We start from the raw sequence: 18,191 nt of genomic DNA on the forward strand, positions 1-18,191 counted from the left end.
TGCAGGATGCACTACACGGCTTTACCTTGTGTTGTTTATGCTCAGACTTGCATAAATTTAGGCCTATATTAAACGGTGATTGCTGGAGGGTTTTGCAGGATTGAGGCAGTGGTCACCCCTCCAAGGACCACATCCAAGAAATAACGTAGGAATTTGGATGATTGAGGCTATATGCAATTTTTTACATAGTTGGAGGATTTTGCAGGATAGAGGTTGCATCCTCGCAAAAATGCCCATGGCTAGGGATTCAGGGTTAAAACATCTTTCCTGAGAGAATTCCCACAATGTACAGAGTTTTAACCCTAACCGCACCTAACGCTACAAAATACTACTAGTAGTAAACTGTAGTATGCAGTACTTTAGCATATAAGTGAGCACAGCACTCATAGTACTTTCTAGTATTTGGGTACCTGCATACATAATTTTTGTAGTACTTTGTAGTATGTGGTACTGTTCTCCAAATGAACTCTTAGGGGGTTAGGGTTAAACTAGAAGTTATGGGTTCGAGTCACACCTCAGCAAAGTTGTGATTTTTTTTTCTTTCAGAGGCTCTCTGACGATACTCATTGCAGTCTTAGAGTGCAATTCCAAGATTAACATGTACACCCTCCAGATGTAATAGTCCATCAAAAAGTCATGTGGTTTATCATCATTCCCGTCATTTTTCTTGCCTGGTTGCAGAATTCCTGACAAGTGAGCTGCAAGCTGCCAAGATTATCGCCAGCCGACCCCAGAAGGTGGAGGCCATGCAAGTGGATAAAGAGGTGAGTTGGTCGCATGCTGCCTTCAAGACGCAAAAGAGAAACTGTGTGACCTTACGATGAGAACATTAGATTTGAAATCAAGTCTGTATCATCTGGTTATTGTCGGTTGACTATGTGGGGTGCAGTAACCCAATAAACCTAGCACAGCACAGTCACTTGCGTCATGCCTGCTCCCCCACTATCCCAGTATGTGGACAGTGTATCACCCACGGCTAAACGTGCCCTAGCGAGAACTTGCTACAATTTACGGCAGTCAGTAAGCCTTCTGCTAGTAACGTTTGACCGTTGTTTGTCGGTCTTGGTCTCGGACATATATAGAAAGACCTTGTGTTGCTCATCGACAAGTAGGGGTCCCCCAAATATTTTTCATGATTTTTTTTTAGATACCCAATTCTCACCCTGATGTGAGTTATGTTTTGAACACAGCAATGCCCTAATTATCCATGGCTGTTTATATTGCGTTCATTTCCTCAGTGCGGATGGCACGTATCTAGCCAGCACCTGAAGAACATCTGCGTGGGTCTGAAGCTAAAGAAGCCCCCGGCAGGTGTCAACGAGGTCCAGTTATTCAATCAGATAGAGCAAAGTATACGAGAAAGACTAGGCAGCATGGGCACTGAAGGGGCGGGCAAGCCTATCCTGAAGAAACAGCTCACGGAGCAACAGTGGGTAAGTACATGAGAGGTACAGTACAATACGAAACTATAGACCAATCCAAGTTGCCAAAAGCCACATGCACCACAACCCCAGGCTGGTTTCGAACCCACAACTAGTGCTGAAACTGATCCTCCAGGTTTGGAGCATTAACAAAATACATGAGCTGTACTGCGCCACCAACAAGGGGTTTCCCCAATACATGCAATATACTACATCGTGAGCAGTATACCTCTTGCCTCTGTCTATTTTGGGGGTCGTCTTATTGAATGATACAGTAACTTTTCCTTACCACATTGCATTATGTATATGTGGTCTCCACTATAGCAATGCTAGATTGTATGGATTATGCACAAAGAAGACGGACAATCGTGGAGCTTAGCCCACCAAACAATGAAGATAAATGCAGTGACTTGTTAACATGGCAAATTCAATCATCCGTATGCTTTAATGCTGCCCTTTCATTGCAAGCATTAGCATTCCTAGCGCTTTAAAAAAAATACTTGCCAAACTTCCGGTTCATTTTGGAAGGCCATGTTTGGCTATGTTTAGTTTGGTTCGGCTGCAGCACTGCCAAAAACCTGCAGAATGACTTGCAGAGCACGAATTCAATGCTCAAGACCATGAGACCACGATACTCCACACGTGTTCTGGCATGGAAGTGTCCCCGTAAAGGCGAACAAAATCGTCACTGTAATTTCAAAATCAGATTGGTATTGAGAATTATAGTGAATTATTCCTTAACCCTCTACCATTTTGTAACAGGCCAAATTGGGAAAGATCAATGATCGTATGAGGAAGGAGTACAGTCTGCGCAGGCAGATGTTACTGAAGCGTCTTGATGTCACCATACAGTCTTTCCAGTGGGGAGAAAGGATTAAGGTGAGTCTTGGGTCTGTTCAAATAAAATGGTTAATCACAAAGTGTTAATCACAAAATGTTTAAAACAGGTTAGAGTCTGGATGGGTGATATTTGCCTCGGGTTATTATCAGCAATTCAGACTCCAACGAGTCTTAAACAAAGTGTTTTATAAATACCTTTTCGGTCAAAAAAACAAAATTGTTTCGGTCCAAAAATCAAAACATATTGTACAAATATTGAATGCTTCGAGTGGTGTAGTAAAACTAGCCTCCCGAGGTGATCCATGGACATTCTATTCGCCTCGGGAAAATAGAATGCTCCATGGATCACCGAGGGAGGCTAGTTTTACTTCACCACCAGATAAAGCATTCAATTTTTGTTTTATAACACTTCACCCACAGATTCTGCTTGGTTATAATATTTAAATTATTTACATCTGAACACAGTTGAAATAAACTTCAATTTCAATACAAAACTGGAGGAAAATGTATTTCTCTCTTCCAAACTACCCCTTTGCGAAATGTTTGAACCCAACTCTGTGGCGCGCTCTCTTTGCAACAAAAGGAGCTGCTTGCAACGCGCAACGCGTACACCAGCATGCATTTTGCACAAAAATACCGCGCCGTGGAAATAGTACTTTGGTTGCTAATGGTATAGTACTTTGGTTGCTACGGGCATAGTACTTTTGACCGTGCACAGAAAGATAGCAAAACTAGAAAGTATCATGTGACTCGCTCTCGGCCAATCAAGACAAAGAATCTGTGGGTGAGGTGTTATAACAAAAGCTAGACGTTGCCACTCATTTTGTTTAACAAGTTAACTTCGTGTTTAATTTAACACCCCTCTGACTATATGGAATGTCCTCTACAACTTATAAGGAGATTGGCGTGCACGTCGCACGTACTGCGCAATGTCACGCAAAACGCAGCTGGGCTGGTGTTGTGTGAATTTCGGAATATGAAATACCGATTCACTGGTAGAATTGTCATGTGACACTGGAAAAGTGTTTAAGACCAGCCAGCCATGTCTTTATCATCCGTTTAAGACTGACCACATGACGGGTTCTTGACCAATAGGAATGGGTAAACTGTCTTAGGTATTTATGAATTCAGAGTAATGTATGATGAATATAAATAAAAGCCTGGAAAAAAAAACTGTAAAACAGCAAATGAGCTGAATAGTGCAGTGGTTTTAATTTTTTTCAAACATCACATATTTTTAAAATCTGATTTCGGCTGCAATGTAGATATATTTCAATTTTGTGTTAAAGGTAGAGAAATATCATTTGTCACTTTGCATTTCTTTTCTTTGAAGCAACAAAATGCTCAAAATCTAAAGAAGGGTACTTAACAACTAACCTGATGAAGTTTTAGCTCAGTGAATGCTGTATATTCTGAGAAAACAATATTCTAGGATCTCGATTTCAATTCAAAAGTTGCTGAGTCGTGTTGTGAATTGTGCTTGAAATCAGTGCCCAGGACATGTTCTCATTCAACCGATTGCACCTACACGATGTTGGGCACTGAACCAACAAATTATGGTATCCGCACGCCTGTGTGCTTCCTGTCAATGCTTGCGCGCACCTATTCACGGTTTCCTCTATTAAAACCGAACTACCAACACAATTTTCAAAAGTGTGTCTTCAGACACATCTTTGGAAATGACCTTCTTTTATTGTTTTCTTCAAAATGACAGCAGGAATAATTTCACACGGAGTTTAGCACCATTACTATCTTTAAACCCAGTATGCATGCTTTTCAACAACAATTTTTTTAGTAACGTTTCGGATAGCAGCAAATGATTTACATGTACCTTTAACAGTCAATGTTGTCTACTTTGGCTGACTGATTTCAAGTTCATTTGTTGAGGAAAACTAATGAATGCCCTGTTGTGAATCATTTTTGGATCGTATGGACAAGTCCGCCGACCAACTAAAATTGACTGCGGAAATCTTTTGGTAAACCACTTTCACGTACATTTATGACGGGGTCCGCTCATAAGTCTGACGCCTCTTAGGTCCGACCCTCATAAGTCCAAAATTTCTGACTTATGAGGCATCACATTTAATTATTCCGCCTCATAGGTACCACTCCTCGTAAGTCCGACGCCTCATGGCTCCGACGCCTCATAAGTCCTAAACAGCATTAGTCCATTGTCGGACATATGAGGCGTCAGACTTATGAGTCGTTGGACCCGGCTATGAGGCAGATTTATGCCTCATAAGTCCGACGCCTCATTCGCACTTAAGAGGCGTCGGACTTATGATACGGCCCCTTCATGACATTATTCACTTGATTTTCGACCTTCTCACAAAAAATCTTGAAAAGATTTTTCTGTCTTTTTCTGTTGTTTTTTTGTCTTTCATCCCACAGGGCAAAATGCAAGACGATTTAGCAGCTGCCTATCGACCCAAACGGGGCAAGCTTGCTGCAGACAGTCCGGTTACCATAGCAACGCTCATGGCTGCTAGAGAAGGTAAGCTGCAAATTATATGCACCATAGGTTTGGGGGGAGGGGTTGGGAGGGGGGTGGGAAGGCCAACACGTACGTGTTCACCAGAAACATTTCTCAATTTATCGTTGAAAGTAGCTGGACTGGGATTTGTACCTGCAACCTCAGCGAGAATGACATTTTGTTGTAGTGCCGTGGTCAAAGGGTTACGGTTATAAGACTCGCGTAGTACCTGGGTTTAAACCCTGATGGGGAACATGGTGCTTGTGTTCTTGGGCAAGACTCTTAACCACAATCACCCTTCTCCACCCAGGAGTGTAAATGGGCACCTGTGAAGGTAGAGACTAGAATGCGCCGACCTCGAGCTGCTGCAAAAACTGGTCTCATGCCTCGCCTGAAGAACGGGGGCAATTGTGAAGCGCTTTGAGACCTTTGGTATAAAGCGCTATATAAGCAGCACATGATTATTATTAGGGCCTATGTTTTGTATTCTATAATGAATTAAGCTATTCAAGTTGCCCAACACATCAGCATTATGGCTTGAGAAGACATCTACAGGGCTTGACTTTTATTTACTGTATCTTCAAAAGCCTTCTCAGACTTTTTGGAAAAAACAATTAAAAACCCCATGCTTAAAGAGTGCCAATTGGTCTCGTAAGCAGCGCATAAAGAAAGTCGCATAAAATGTGTACAATTTCCACTATTTGGGTATCCAGGATGCCATTTTTCAGGCTATAGCTTAAATTAAGGCTTTTTCATGTTTTGGAAAAACAAATAGAGGCTTTCCATCCCTTTACACGCTGGCACAGTACATCCTCTTGTAGCACGCACAGAGAATATAAAATTGTGCATGCAGTGGCAGTCAGTATGCAAGCTCAGTACACAAATCTATAATTTGTTGAGTGAGTTCAAGGTAGACATACACGTGTGGTTTATACGTGTAATGGCACCATTAAGGAGACACGTTATCGTAATTTCTTCGCACGATGGGAGACATAGGTCATCATGCAGACATTTTCATGTCTCCCTAATGTCACAGCCCCACTTTAGAGGCAAAATGTTGTTGTCGCAATTAGATTATATTTGTTGCTCCTGTTCTCATTAGTAAACATACTGAAATTCGTGGAAAAAGGACAAGGGAATATTGGGTTAGGGCACATTTAAGTTTTAACAATTTTGTGCACAAGTCTATAGGCATGATAGGGATGTCTCCCAAATGTCCAATCCAGGGTAATTATTATTATTACTATTATTATTATATATTTTTGGTAATGAAACCAAGGATTTCTCAAAAGTGCCCTAGGCACTGTAGCTTGCAAGCCTGAAGAAACCTGTGGAGAGAAGACACTGAGAAGACATTACAGTTTATGAGGTGGGAAGAAAACCCCTGAAAATACTCTGGGGAAAACCCACGGAATCAGGTAGGGACTGAAAACCCAATCCACATATTGGCCCAGGCGGGATTCGATCCAGGGTCACAGCGGTGGAAGGCAAGAAGGAAATGTAATATTGAAATGTGATGGTGTACTGCAGTAGATTTGTGTATTTAGCCGTCTTTCACATGTCAACTGTTTCAGGCCCTGGTGCACTAACCCACTGGCATCCCTAAATTGCATCTCATGTGTTACAATTGCTCATGCCATGTTCTCCTTTCCTTTTCTGATTCAGATTTGGCAAAGCTTAGAAAGACCAGCAGTGGGTCAGTCAGGAAGAACACAAAGTCTGCCATCCACAAAGTCATCATGGGACATGTAAGTTTTGGGGACTTGCTGTTTTATTGGTGCCATAGGCCACTGAGGGTCCAACGTCATTGAGACACCGAGCACAGAAAAAAGTTTTCTTAGCTAAAAACAAAAGAAAAAAAGGTCACCAGCCAAAATGGCATGCATTTGTACATTGCTTGTGGCTGGTACTCGGCAGATTTTTGCTTACCTTAAAACAATTGCTGAGCACTTTTTCTACCTTCAGTTCCATGACATTGGTCCTGGTGGCCACAATCAGCCAGTTCGGTATCTCGATGAAGTATTCCAGGTCAAAGGTCATCATGAAATCACGAACGCCCATTCTGCTGTATTTAACGCCTAGCATCGTGCGACAGTCTCTATGCGCTTTCATGCGCCTTTGATGAGCTTTCGAATATCCCGGATGACCTGTTCCCCATATCATTGTGGGCAGGCACAGTTGAAATACTGAACTGGCTTATTGGAAGCCATTGTTGAAGTGGCACTACTCGGGGATTCATTTCTGGCATCTAACCACCTTGTGTGAACATTTGACTTAGTTTCGTGAAGTTGGATTTTTGGGCCAAAAATCAGTATTTGATGACCGCGGATATGGAAAACTTTTCAGATTGGGACCATTTTTGGTCAAAAACTAAAATGTTTGTTTTCTGCCCGGATCCTGACTGTAGTGAGCTGAAATCTCTTGGGAATTCATTCATGGCATCTACCCACCTTGTGTGAACATTTGACTTAGTTTCGTGAAGTTGGATTTTTTGGCCCAAAATCAGTATTTTTGATGACCGCGGATATGGAAAACTTTTCAGATTTGAACCATTTTTGGTAAAAAACTGAAATGTTTGTTTTCTGCCCGAATCCTGACTGTAGTGGGCTGAAATCTCTTGGGGATTCATTTCTGGCATATACCCACCTTGTGTGAACATTTGACTTAGTTTCGTGAAGTTGGATTTTTTGGCCCAAAATCAGTATTTTTGATGACCGCGGATATGGAAAACTTTTCAGATTTGAACCATTTTTGGTAAAAAACTAAATGTTTGTTTTCTGCCCGAATCCTGAATGAAGTGGGCTGAAATCTCTTGGAAATTCATTTCTGGCATCTACCCACCTTGTGTGAACATTTGACTTAGTTTCGTGAAGTTGGATTTTTTGGCCCAAAATCAGTATTTTTGATGACCGCGGATATGGAAAACTTTTCAGATTTGAACCATTTTGGTAAAAAACTGAAATGTTTGTTTTCTGCCCGAATCCTGAATGTAGTGGGCTGAAATCTCTTGGGGATTCATTTCTGGCATCTACCCACCTTGTGTGAACATTTGACTTAGTTTCGTGAAGTTGGATTTTTTGGCCCAAAATCAGTATTTTTGATGACCGCGGATATGGAAAACTTTTCAGATTTGACCATTTTTGGTAAAAAACTGAAATGTGTTTTTTCTGCCCGAATCCTGAATGTAGTGGGCTGAAATCTCTTGGGAATTCATTCATGGCATCTACCCACCTTGTGTGAACATTTGACTTAGTTTCGTGAAGTTGGATTTTTTGGCCCAAAATCAGTATTTTTGATGACCGCGGATATGGAAAACTTTTCAGATTTGAACCATTTTTGGTAAAAAACTGAAATGTTTGTTTTCTGCCCGAATCCTGACTGTAGTGGGCTGAAATCTCTTGGAAATTCATTTCTGGCATCTACCCACCTTGTGTGAACATTTGACTTAGTTTCGTGAAGTTGGATTTTTGGCCCAAAATCAGTATTTTTGATGACCGCGGATATGGAAAACTTTTCAGATTTGAACCATTTTTGGTAAAAACTGAAATGTGTGTTTTCTCTGCCCGAATCCTGACTGTAGTGAGCTGAAATCTCTTGGGAATTCATTCATGGCATCTACCCACCTTGTGTGAACATTTGACTTAGTTTCGTGAAGTTGGATTTTTTGGCCCAAAATCAGTATTTTTGATGACCGCGGATATGGAAAACTTTTCAGATTTGAACCATTTTTGGTAAAAACTGAAATGTTTTTTTCTGCCCGAATCCTGAATGTAGTGGGCTGAAATCTCTTGGGGATTCATTTCTGGCATCTACCCACCTTGTGTGAACATTTGACTTAGTTTCGTGAAGTTGGATTTTTTGGCCAAAAATCAGTATTTTTGATGACCGCGGATATGGAAAACTTTTCAGATTTGGACCATTTTTGGTAAAAAACTTAGATATGTGTTTTCTGCCCGAATCCTGACTGTAGTGGCTGAAATCTCTTGGGGATTCATTTCTGGCATCTACCCACCTTGTGTGAACATTTGACTTAGTTTCGTGAAGTTGGATTTTTTGGCCAAAAATCAGTATTTTTGATGACCGCGGATATGGAAAACTTTTCAGATTTGAACCATTTTTGGTAAAAACTGAAATGTGTGTTTTCTGCCCGAATCCTGACTGTAGTGGGCTGAAATCTCTTGGGAATTCATTTCTGGCATCTACCCACCTTGTGTGAACATTTGACTTAGTTTCGTGAAGTTGGATTTTTTGGCCCAAAATCAGTATTTTTGATGACCGCGGATATGGAAAACTTTTCAGATTTGAACCATTTTTGGTAAAAAACTGAAATGTTTGTTTTCTGCCCGAATCCTGAATGTAGTGGGCTGAAATCTCTTGGGATTCATTCTGGCATCTACCCACCTTGTGTGAACATTTGACTTAGTTTCGTGAAGTTGGATTTTTTGGCCCAAAATCAGTATTTTTGATGACCGCGGATATGGAAAACTTTTCAGATTTGAACCATTTTTGGTAAAAAACTGGAATGTGTGTTTTCTGCCCGAATCCTGACTGTAGTGGGCTGAAATCTCTTGGGAATTCATTCATGGCATCTACCCACCTTGTGTGAACATTTGACTTAGTTTCGTGAAGTTGGATTTTTTGGCCCAAAATCAGTATTTTTGATGACCGCGGATATGGAAAACTTTTCAGATTTGAACCATTTTTGGTAAAAAACTGAAATGTTGTTTTCTGCCCGAATCCTGAATGTAGTGGGCTGAAATCTCTTGGGGATTCATTCTGGCATCTACCCACCTTGTGTGAACATTTGACTTAGTTTCGTGAAGTTGGATTTTTTGGCCAAAAATCAGTATTTTTGATGACCGCGGATATGGAAAACTTTTCAGATTTGAACCATTTTTGGTAAAAAACTGAAATGTGTGTTTTCTGCCCGAATCCTGACTGTAGTGGGCTGAAATCTCTTGGGAATTCATTCTGGCATCTACCCACCTTGTGTGAACATTTGACTTAGTTTCGTGAAGTTGGATTTTTTGGCCCAAAATCAGTTTTTTGATGACCGCGGATATGGAAAACTTTTCAGATTTGAACCATTTTTGGTAAAAAACTAAATGTGTGTTTTCTGCCCGAATCCTGACTGTAGTGGGCTGAAATCTCTTGGGGATTCATTTCTGGCATCTACCCACCTTGTGTGAACATTTGACTTAGTTTCGTGAAGTTGGATTTTTTTGGCCCAAAATCAGTATTTTTGATGACCGCGGATATGGAAAACTTTTCAGATTTGAACCATTTTTGGTAAAAAACTGAAATGTGTGTTTTTCTGCCCGAATCCTGAATGTAGTGGGCTGAAATCTCTTGGGATTCATTCATGGCATCTACCCACCTTGTGTGAACATTTGACTTAGTTTCGTGAAGTTGGATTTTTTGGCCCAAAATCAGTATTTTTGATGACCGCGGATATGGAAAACTTTTCAGATTTGAACCATTTTTGGTAAAAAACTGAAATGTGTGTTTTCTGCCCGAATCCTGACTGTAGTGGGCTGAAATCTCTTGGGAATTCATTTCTGGCATCTACCCACCTTGTGTGAACATTTGACTTAGTTTCGTGAAGTTGGATTTTTTGGCCCAAAATCAGTATTTTTGATGACCGCGGATATGGAAAACTTTTCAGATTTGAACCATTTTTGGTAAAAAACTGAAATGTGTGTTTTCTGCCCGAATCCTGACTGTAGTGGGCTGAAATCTCTTGGGAATTCATTCTGGCATCTACCCACCTTGTGTGAACATTTGACTTAGTTTCGTGAAGTTGGATTTTTTGGCCCAAAATCAGTATTTTTGATGACCGCGGATATGGAAAACTTTTCAGATTTGAACCATTTTTGGTAAAAAACTGAAATGTGTGTTTTCTTGCCCAATCCTGACTGTAGTGGGCTGAAATCTCTTGGGGATTCATTTCTGGCATCTACCCACCTTGTGTGAACATTTGACTTAGTTTCGTGAAGTTGGATTTTTTGGCCAAAATCAGTATTTTTGATGACCGCGGATATGGAAAACTTTTCAGATTTGACCATTTTTGGTAAAAAACTTAGATGTGTGTTTTCTGCCCGAATCCTGACTGTAGTGGGCTGAAATCTCTTGGGGATTCATTTCTGGCATCTACCCACCTTGTGTGAACATTTGACTTAGTTTCGTGAAGTTGGATTTTTTGGCCAAAATCAGTATTTTTGATGACCGCGGATATGGAAAACTTTTCAGATTTGAACCATTTTTGGTAAAAACTGAAATGTTTGTTTTCTGCCCGAATCCTGACTGTAGTGGGCTGAAATCTCTTGGGAATTCATTTCTGGCATCTACCCACCTTGTGTGAACATTTGACTTAGTTTCGTGAAGTTGGATTTTTTGGCCAAAATCAGTATTTTTGATGACCGCGGATATGGAAAACTTTTCAGATTTGAACCATTTTTGGTAAAAAACTGAAATGTTTGTTTTCTGCCCGAATCCTGAATGTAGTGGGCTGAAATCTCTTGGGAATTCATTCTGGCATCTACCCACCTTGTGTGAACATTTGACTTAGTTTCGTGAAGTTGGATTTTTTGGCCCAAAATCAGTATTTTTGATGACCGCGGATATGGAAAACTTTTCAGATTTGAACCATTTTTGGTAAAAAACTGAAATGTGTTTTTTCTGCCCGAATCCTGACTGTAGTGGGCTGAAATCTCTTGGGAATTCATTTCTGGCATCTACCCACCTTGTGTGAACATTTGACTTAGTTTCGTGAAGTTGGATTTTTTGGCCCAAAATCAGTATTTTTGATGACCGCGGATATGGAAAACTTTTCAGATTTGAACCATTTTTGGTAAAAACTGAAAATGTGTGTTTTCTGCCCGAATCCTGAATGTAGTGGGCTGAAATCTCTTGGGATTCATTCCTGGCATCTACCCACCTTGTGTGAACATTTGACTTAGTTTCGTGAAGTTGGATTTTTTGGCCCAAAATCAGTATTTTTGATGACCGCGGATATGGAAAACTTTTCAGATTTGAACCATTTTTGGTAAAAAACTGAAACGTGTGTTTTCTCTGCCCGAATCCTGACTGTAGTGGGCTGAAATCTCTTGGGATTCATTCATGGCATCTACCCACCTTGTGTGAACATTTGACTTAGTTTCGTGAAGTTGGATTTTTTGGCCCAAAATCAGTATTTTTGATGACCGCGGATATGGAAAACTTTTCAGATTTGAACCATTTTTGGTAAAAAACTAAGATGTGTGTTTTCTGCCCGAATCCTGACTGTAGTGGGCTGAAATCTCTTGGGGATTCATTTCTGGCATCTACCCACCTTGTGTGAACATTTGACTTAGTTTCGTGAAGTTGGATTTTTTGGCCAAAAATCAGTATTTTTGATGACCGCGGATATGGAAAACTTTTCAGATTTGAACCATTTTTGGTAAAAAACTGAAATGTTGTTTTTCTGCCCGAATCCTGACTGTAGTGGGCTGAAATCTCTTGGGAATTCATTTCTGGCATCTACCCACCTTGTGTGAACATTTGACTTAGTTTCGTGAAGTTGGATTTTTTGGCCCAAAATCAGTATTTTTGATGACCGCGGATATGGAAAACTTTTCAGATTTGAACCATTTTTGGTAAAAAACTGAAATGTTTGTTTTCTGCCCGAATCCTGACTGTAGTGGGCTGAAATCTCTTGGGAATTCATTTCTGGCATCTACCCACCTTGTGTGAACATTTGACTTAGTTTCGTGAAGTTGGATTTTTTGGCCAAAATCAGTATTTTTGATGACCGCGGATATGGAAAACTTTTCAGATTTGAACCATTTTTGGTAAAAAACTGAAATGTGTGTTTTCTGCCCGAATCCTGAATGTAGTGGGCTGAAATCTCTTGGGAATTCATTCATGGCATCTACCCACCTTGTGTGAACATTTGACTTAGTTTCGTGAAGTTGGATTTTTTGGCCAAAATCAGTATTTTTGATGACCGCGGATATGGAAAACTTTTCAGATTTGAACCATTTTTGGTAAAAAACTGAAATGTTTGTTTTCTGCCCGAATCCTGAATGTAGTGGGCTGAAATCTCTTGGGGATTCATTCCTGGCATCTACCCACCTTGTGTGAACATTTGACTTAGTTTCGTGAAGTTGGATTTTTTGGCCAAAATCAGTATTTTTGATGACCGCGGATATGGAAAACTTTTCAGATTTGAACCATTTTTGGTAAAAAACTTAGATGTGTGTTTTCTGCCCGAATCCTGACTGTAGTGGGCTGAAATCTCTTGGGATTCATTCATGGCATCTACCCACCTTGTGTGAACATTTGACTTAGTTTCGTGAAGTTGGATTTTTTGGCCCAAAATCAGTATTTTTGATGACCGCGGATATGGAAAACTTTTCAGATTTGGACCATTTTTGGTAAAAAACTAAGATGTGTGTTTTCTGCCCGAATCCTGACTGTAGTGGGCTGAAATCTCTTGGGGATTCATTACTGGCATCTACCCACCTTGTGTGAACATTTGACTTAGTTTCGTGAAGTTGGATTTTTTGGCCAAAATCAGTATTTTTGATGACCGCGGATATGGAAAACTTTTCAGATTTGAACCATTTTTGGTAAAAAACTGAAATGTGTGTTTTCTGCCCGAATCCTGACTGTAGTGGGCTGAAATCTCTTGGGGATTCATTTCTGGCATCTACCCACCTTGTGTGAACATTTGACTTAGTTTCGTGAAGTTGGATTTTTTGGCCCAAAATCAGTATTTTTGATGACCGCGGATATGGAAAACTTTTCAGATTTGAACCATTTTTGGTAAAAAACTGAAATGTTTGTTTTCTGCCCGAATCCTGATGTAGTGGGCTGAAATCTCTTGGGATTCATTTCTGGCATCTACCCACCTTGTGTGAACATTTGACTTAGTTTCGTGAAGTTGGATTTTTTGGCCCAAAATCAGTATTTTTGATGACCGCGGATATGGAAAACTTTTCAGATTTGAACCATTTTTGGTAAAAAACTGGAATGTGTGTTTTCTGCCCGAATCCTGAATGTAGTGGGCTGAAATCTCTTGGGAATCATTCATGGCATCTACCCACCTTGTGTGAACATTTGACTTAGTTTCGTGAAGTTGGATTTTTTGGCCCAAAATCAGTATTTTTGATGACCGCGGATATGGAAAACTTTTCAGATTTGAACCATTTTTGGTAAAAAAACTGAAATGTTTGTTTTCTGCCGAATCCTGAATGTAGTGGGCTGAAATCTCTTGGGGATTCATTCCTGGCATCTACCCACTTGTGTGAACATTTGACTTAGTTTCGTGAAGTTGGATTTTTTGGCCAAAAATCATTATTTTTGATGACCGCGGATATGGAAACTTTTCAGATTTGAACCATTTTTGGTAAAAACTTAGATGTGTGTTTTCTGCCCGAATCCTGACTGTAGTGGGCTGAAATCTCTTGGGATTCATTCTGGCATCTACCCACCTTGTGTGAACATTTGACTTAGTTTCGTGAAGTTGGATTTTTTGGCCAAAATCAGTATTTTTGATGACCGCGGATATGGAAAACTTTTCAGATTTGAACCATTTTTGGTAAAAAACTAAGATGTGTGTTTTCTGCCCGAATCCTGACTGTAGTGGGCTGAAATCTCTTGGGGATTCATTACTGGCATCTACCCACCTTGTGTGAACATTTGACTTAGTTTCGTGAAGTTGGATTTTTTGGCCCAAAATCAGTATTTTTGATGACCGCGGATATGGAAAACTTTTCAGATTTGAACCATTTTTGGTAAAAAACTGAAATGTTTGTTTTCTGCCCGAATCCTGACTGTAGTGGGCTGAAATCTCTTGGGGATTCATTTCTGGCATCTACCCACCTTGTGTGAACATTTGACTTAGTTTCGTGAAGTTGGATTTTTTGGCCCAAATCAGTATTTTTGATGACCGCGGATATGGAAAACTTTTCAGATTTGAACCATTTTTGGTAAAAAACTGAGATGTGTGTTTTCTGCCCGAATCCTGACTGTAGTGGCTGAAATCTCTTGGGGATTCATTTCTGGCATCTACCCACCTTGTGTGAACATTTGACTTAGTTTCGTGAAGTTGGATTTTTTGGCCCAAAATCAGTATTTTTGATGACCGCGGATATGGAAAACTTTTCAGATTTGAACCATTTTTGGTAAAAAACTGAAATGTTTGTTTCTGCCCGAATCCTGAATGTAGTGGGCTGAAATCTCTTGGGAATTCATTTCTGGGCATCTACCCACCTTGTGTGAACATTTGACTTAGTTTCGTGAAGTTGGATTTTTTGGCCCAAAATCAGTATTTTTGATGACCGCGGATATGGAAAACTTTTCAGATTTGAACCATTTTTGGTAAAAAAACTGAAATGTGTGTTTTCTGCCCGAATCCTGAATGTAGTGGGCTGAAATCTCTTGGGAATTCATTCATGGCATCTACCCACCTTGTGTGAACATTTGACTTAGTTTCGTGAAGTTGGATTTTTTGGCCAAAATCAGTATTTTTGATGACCGCGGATATGGAAAACTTTTCAGATTTGAACCATTTTTGGTAAAAAACTGAAATGTTGTTTTTTCTGCCCGAATCCTGAATGTAGTGGGCTGAAATCTCTTGGGAATTCATTTCTGGCATCTACCCACCTTGTGTGAACATTTGACTTAGTTTCGTGAAGTTGGATTTTTTGGCCCAAAATCAGTATTTTTGATGACCGCGGATATGGAAAACTTTTCAGATTTGAACCATTTTTGGTAAAAAACTGAAATGTGTGTTTTCTGCCCCGAATCCTGACTGTAGTGAGCTGAAATCTCTTGGGAATTCATTCCTGGCATCTACCCACCTTGTGTGAACATTTGACTTAGTTTCGTGAAGTTGGATTTTTTGGCCCAAAATCAGTATTTTTGATGACCGCGGATATGGAAAACTTTTCAGATTTGAACCATTTTGGTAAAAAACTGAATGTGTGTTTTCTGCCCGAATCCTGAATGTAGTGGGCTGAAATCTCTTGGGAATTCATTCATGGCATCTACCCACCTTGTGTGAACATTTGACTTAGTTTCGTGAAGTTGGATTTTTTGGCCAAAATCAGTATTTTTGATGACCGCGGATATGGAAAACTTTTCAGATTTGAACCATTTTTGGTAAAAAACTAAATGTGTGTTTTCTCTGCCCGAATCCTGAATGTAGTGGGCTGAAATCTCTTGGGGATTCATTCCTGGCATCTACCCACCTTGTGTGAACATTTGACTTAGTTTCGTGAAGTTGGATTTTTTGGCCAAAATCAGTTTTTTGATGACCGCGGATATGGAAAACTTTTCAGATTTGAACCATTTTTGGTAAAAAACTGAAATGTGTGTTTTCTGCTGCCCGAATCCTGACTGTAGTGGGCTGAAATCTCTTGGGGATTCATTCATGGCATCTACCCACCTTGTGTGAACATTTGACTTAGTTTCGTGAAGTTGGATTTTTTGGCCCAAAATCAGTATTTTTGATGACCGCGGATATGGAAAACTTTTCAGATTTGGACCATTTTTGGTAAAAAACTAAATGTGTGTTTTCTGCCCGAATCCTGACTGTAGTGGGCTGAAATCTCTTGGGGATTCATTACTGGCATCTACCCACCTTGTGTGAACATTTGACTTAGTTTCGTGAAGTTGGATTTTTTGGCCAAAATCAGTATTTTTGATGACCGCGGATATGGAAAACTTTTCAGATTTGAACCATTTTTGGTAAAAAACTGAAATGTTGTTTTCTGCCCGAATCCTGACTGTAGTGGGCTGAAATCTCTTGGGATTCATTTCTGGCATCTACCCACCTTGTGTGAACATTTGACTTAGTTTCGTGAAGTTGGATTTTTTGGCCCAAAATCAGTATTTTTGATGACCGCGGATATGGAAAACTTTTCAGATTTGAACCATTTTTGGTAAAAAACTGAAATGTGTGTTTTCTGCCCGAATCCTGATGTAGTGGGCTGAAATCTCTTGGGATTCATTTCTGGCATCTACCCACCTTGTGTGAACATTTGACTTAGTTTCGTGAAGTTGGATTTTTGGCCAAAAATCAGTATTTTTGATGACCGCGGATATGGAAAACTTTTCAGATTTGAACCATTTTTGGTAAAAACTGGAATGTGTGTTTTCTGCCCGAATCCTGAATGTAGTGGGCTGAAATCTCTTGGGAATTCATTCTGGCATCTACCCACCTTGTGTGAACATTTGACTTAGTTTCGTGAAGTTGGATTTTTTGCCCAAAATCAGTATTTTTGATGACCGCGGATATGGAAAACTTTTCAGATTTGAACCATTTTTGGTAAAAAACTGAAATGTTTGTTTTCTGCCCGAATCCTGACTGTAGTGGGCTGAAATCTCTTGGGGATTCATTCCTGGCATCTACCCACCTTGTGTGAACATTTGACTTAGTTTCGTGAAGTTGGATTTTTTGGCCAAAATCAGTATTTTTGATGACCGCGGATATGGAAAACTTTTCAGATTTGAACCATTTTTGGTAAAAAACTGAAATGTGTGTTTTCTGCCCGAATCCTGACTGTAGTGGGCTGAAATCTCTTGGGATTCATTCCTGGCATCTACCCACCTTGTGTGAACATTTGACTTAGTTTCGTGAAGTTGGATTTTTTGGCCCAAAATCAGTATTTTTGATGACCGCGGATATGGAAAACTTTTCAGATTTGGACCATTTTTGGTAAAAAACTGAAATGTGTGTTTTCTGCCCGAATCCTGACTGTAGTGGGCTGAAATCTCTTGGGGATTCATTTCTGGCATCTACCCACCTTGTGTGAACATTTGACTTAGTTTCGTGAAGTTGGATTTTTTGGCCCAAAATCAGTATTTTTGATGACCGCGGATATGGAAAACTTTTCAGATTTGAACCATTTTTGGTAAAAAACTGAAATGTTTGTTTTCTGCCCGAATCCTGACTGTAGTGGGCTGAAATCTCTTGGGGATTCATTTCTGGCATCTACCCACCTTGTGTGAACATTTGACTTAGTTTCGTGAAGTTGGATTTTTTGGCCAAAATCAGTATTTTTGATGACCGCGGATATGGAAAACTTTTCAGATTTGAACCATTTTTGGTAAAAAACTTAGATGTGTGTTTTCTGCCCGAATCCTGACTGTAGTGGGCTGAAATCTCTTGGGGATTCATTTCTGGCATCTACCCACCTTGTGTGAACATTTGACTTAGTTTCGTGAAGTTGGATTTTTTGGCCAAAATCAGTATTTTTGATGACCGCGGATATGGAAAACTTTTCAGATTTGAACCATTTTTGGTAAAAAACTGAAATGTGTGTTTTCTGCCCGAATCCTGAATGTAGTGGGCTGAAATCTCTTGGGGATTCATTCATGGCATCTACCCACCTTGTGTGAACATTTGACTTAGTTTCGTGAAGTTGGATTTTTTGGCCCAAAATCAGTATTTTTGATGACCGCGGATATGG

General features: G+C 40.0%; 1 protein-coding gene across 1 annotated transcript; it reads left to right on the forward strand.

The window, feature by feature from the left end:
- Positions 1–229: 229 nt before the first annotated feature.
- On the forward strand, positions 230–6,924 carry LOC119740466 (protein FAM98A-like). Its single transcript, XM_038215795.1, has 7 exons — positions 230–252; positions 614–764; positions 1,239–1,433; positions 2,184–2,300; positions 4,653–4,755; positions 6,400–6,482; positions 6,907–6,924. The coding sequence occupies exons 1-7, from the start codon at positions 230–232 to the stop codon at positions 6,922–6,924; spliced, it is 690 nt and encodes a 229-aa protein (XP_038071723.1).
- The last annotated feature ends 11,267 nt before the right edge of the window (positions 6,925–18,191 follow it).

Source organism: Patiria miniata, unplaced genomic scaffold, assembly GCF_015706575.1.
Source record: "Patiria miniata isolate m_02_andy unplaced genomic scaffold, ASM1570657v1 HiC_scaffold_10, whole genome shotgun sequence".
NCBI classification, from domain to species: Eukaryota; Metazoa; Echinodermata; class Asteroidea; order Valvatida; family Asterinidae; genus Patiria; species Patiria miniata.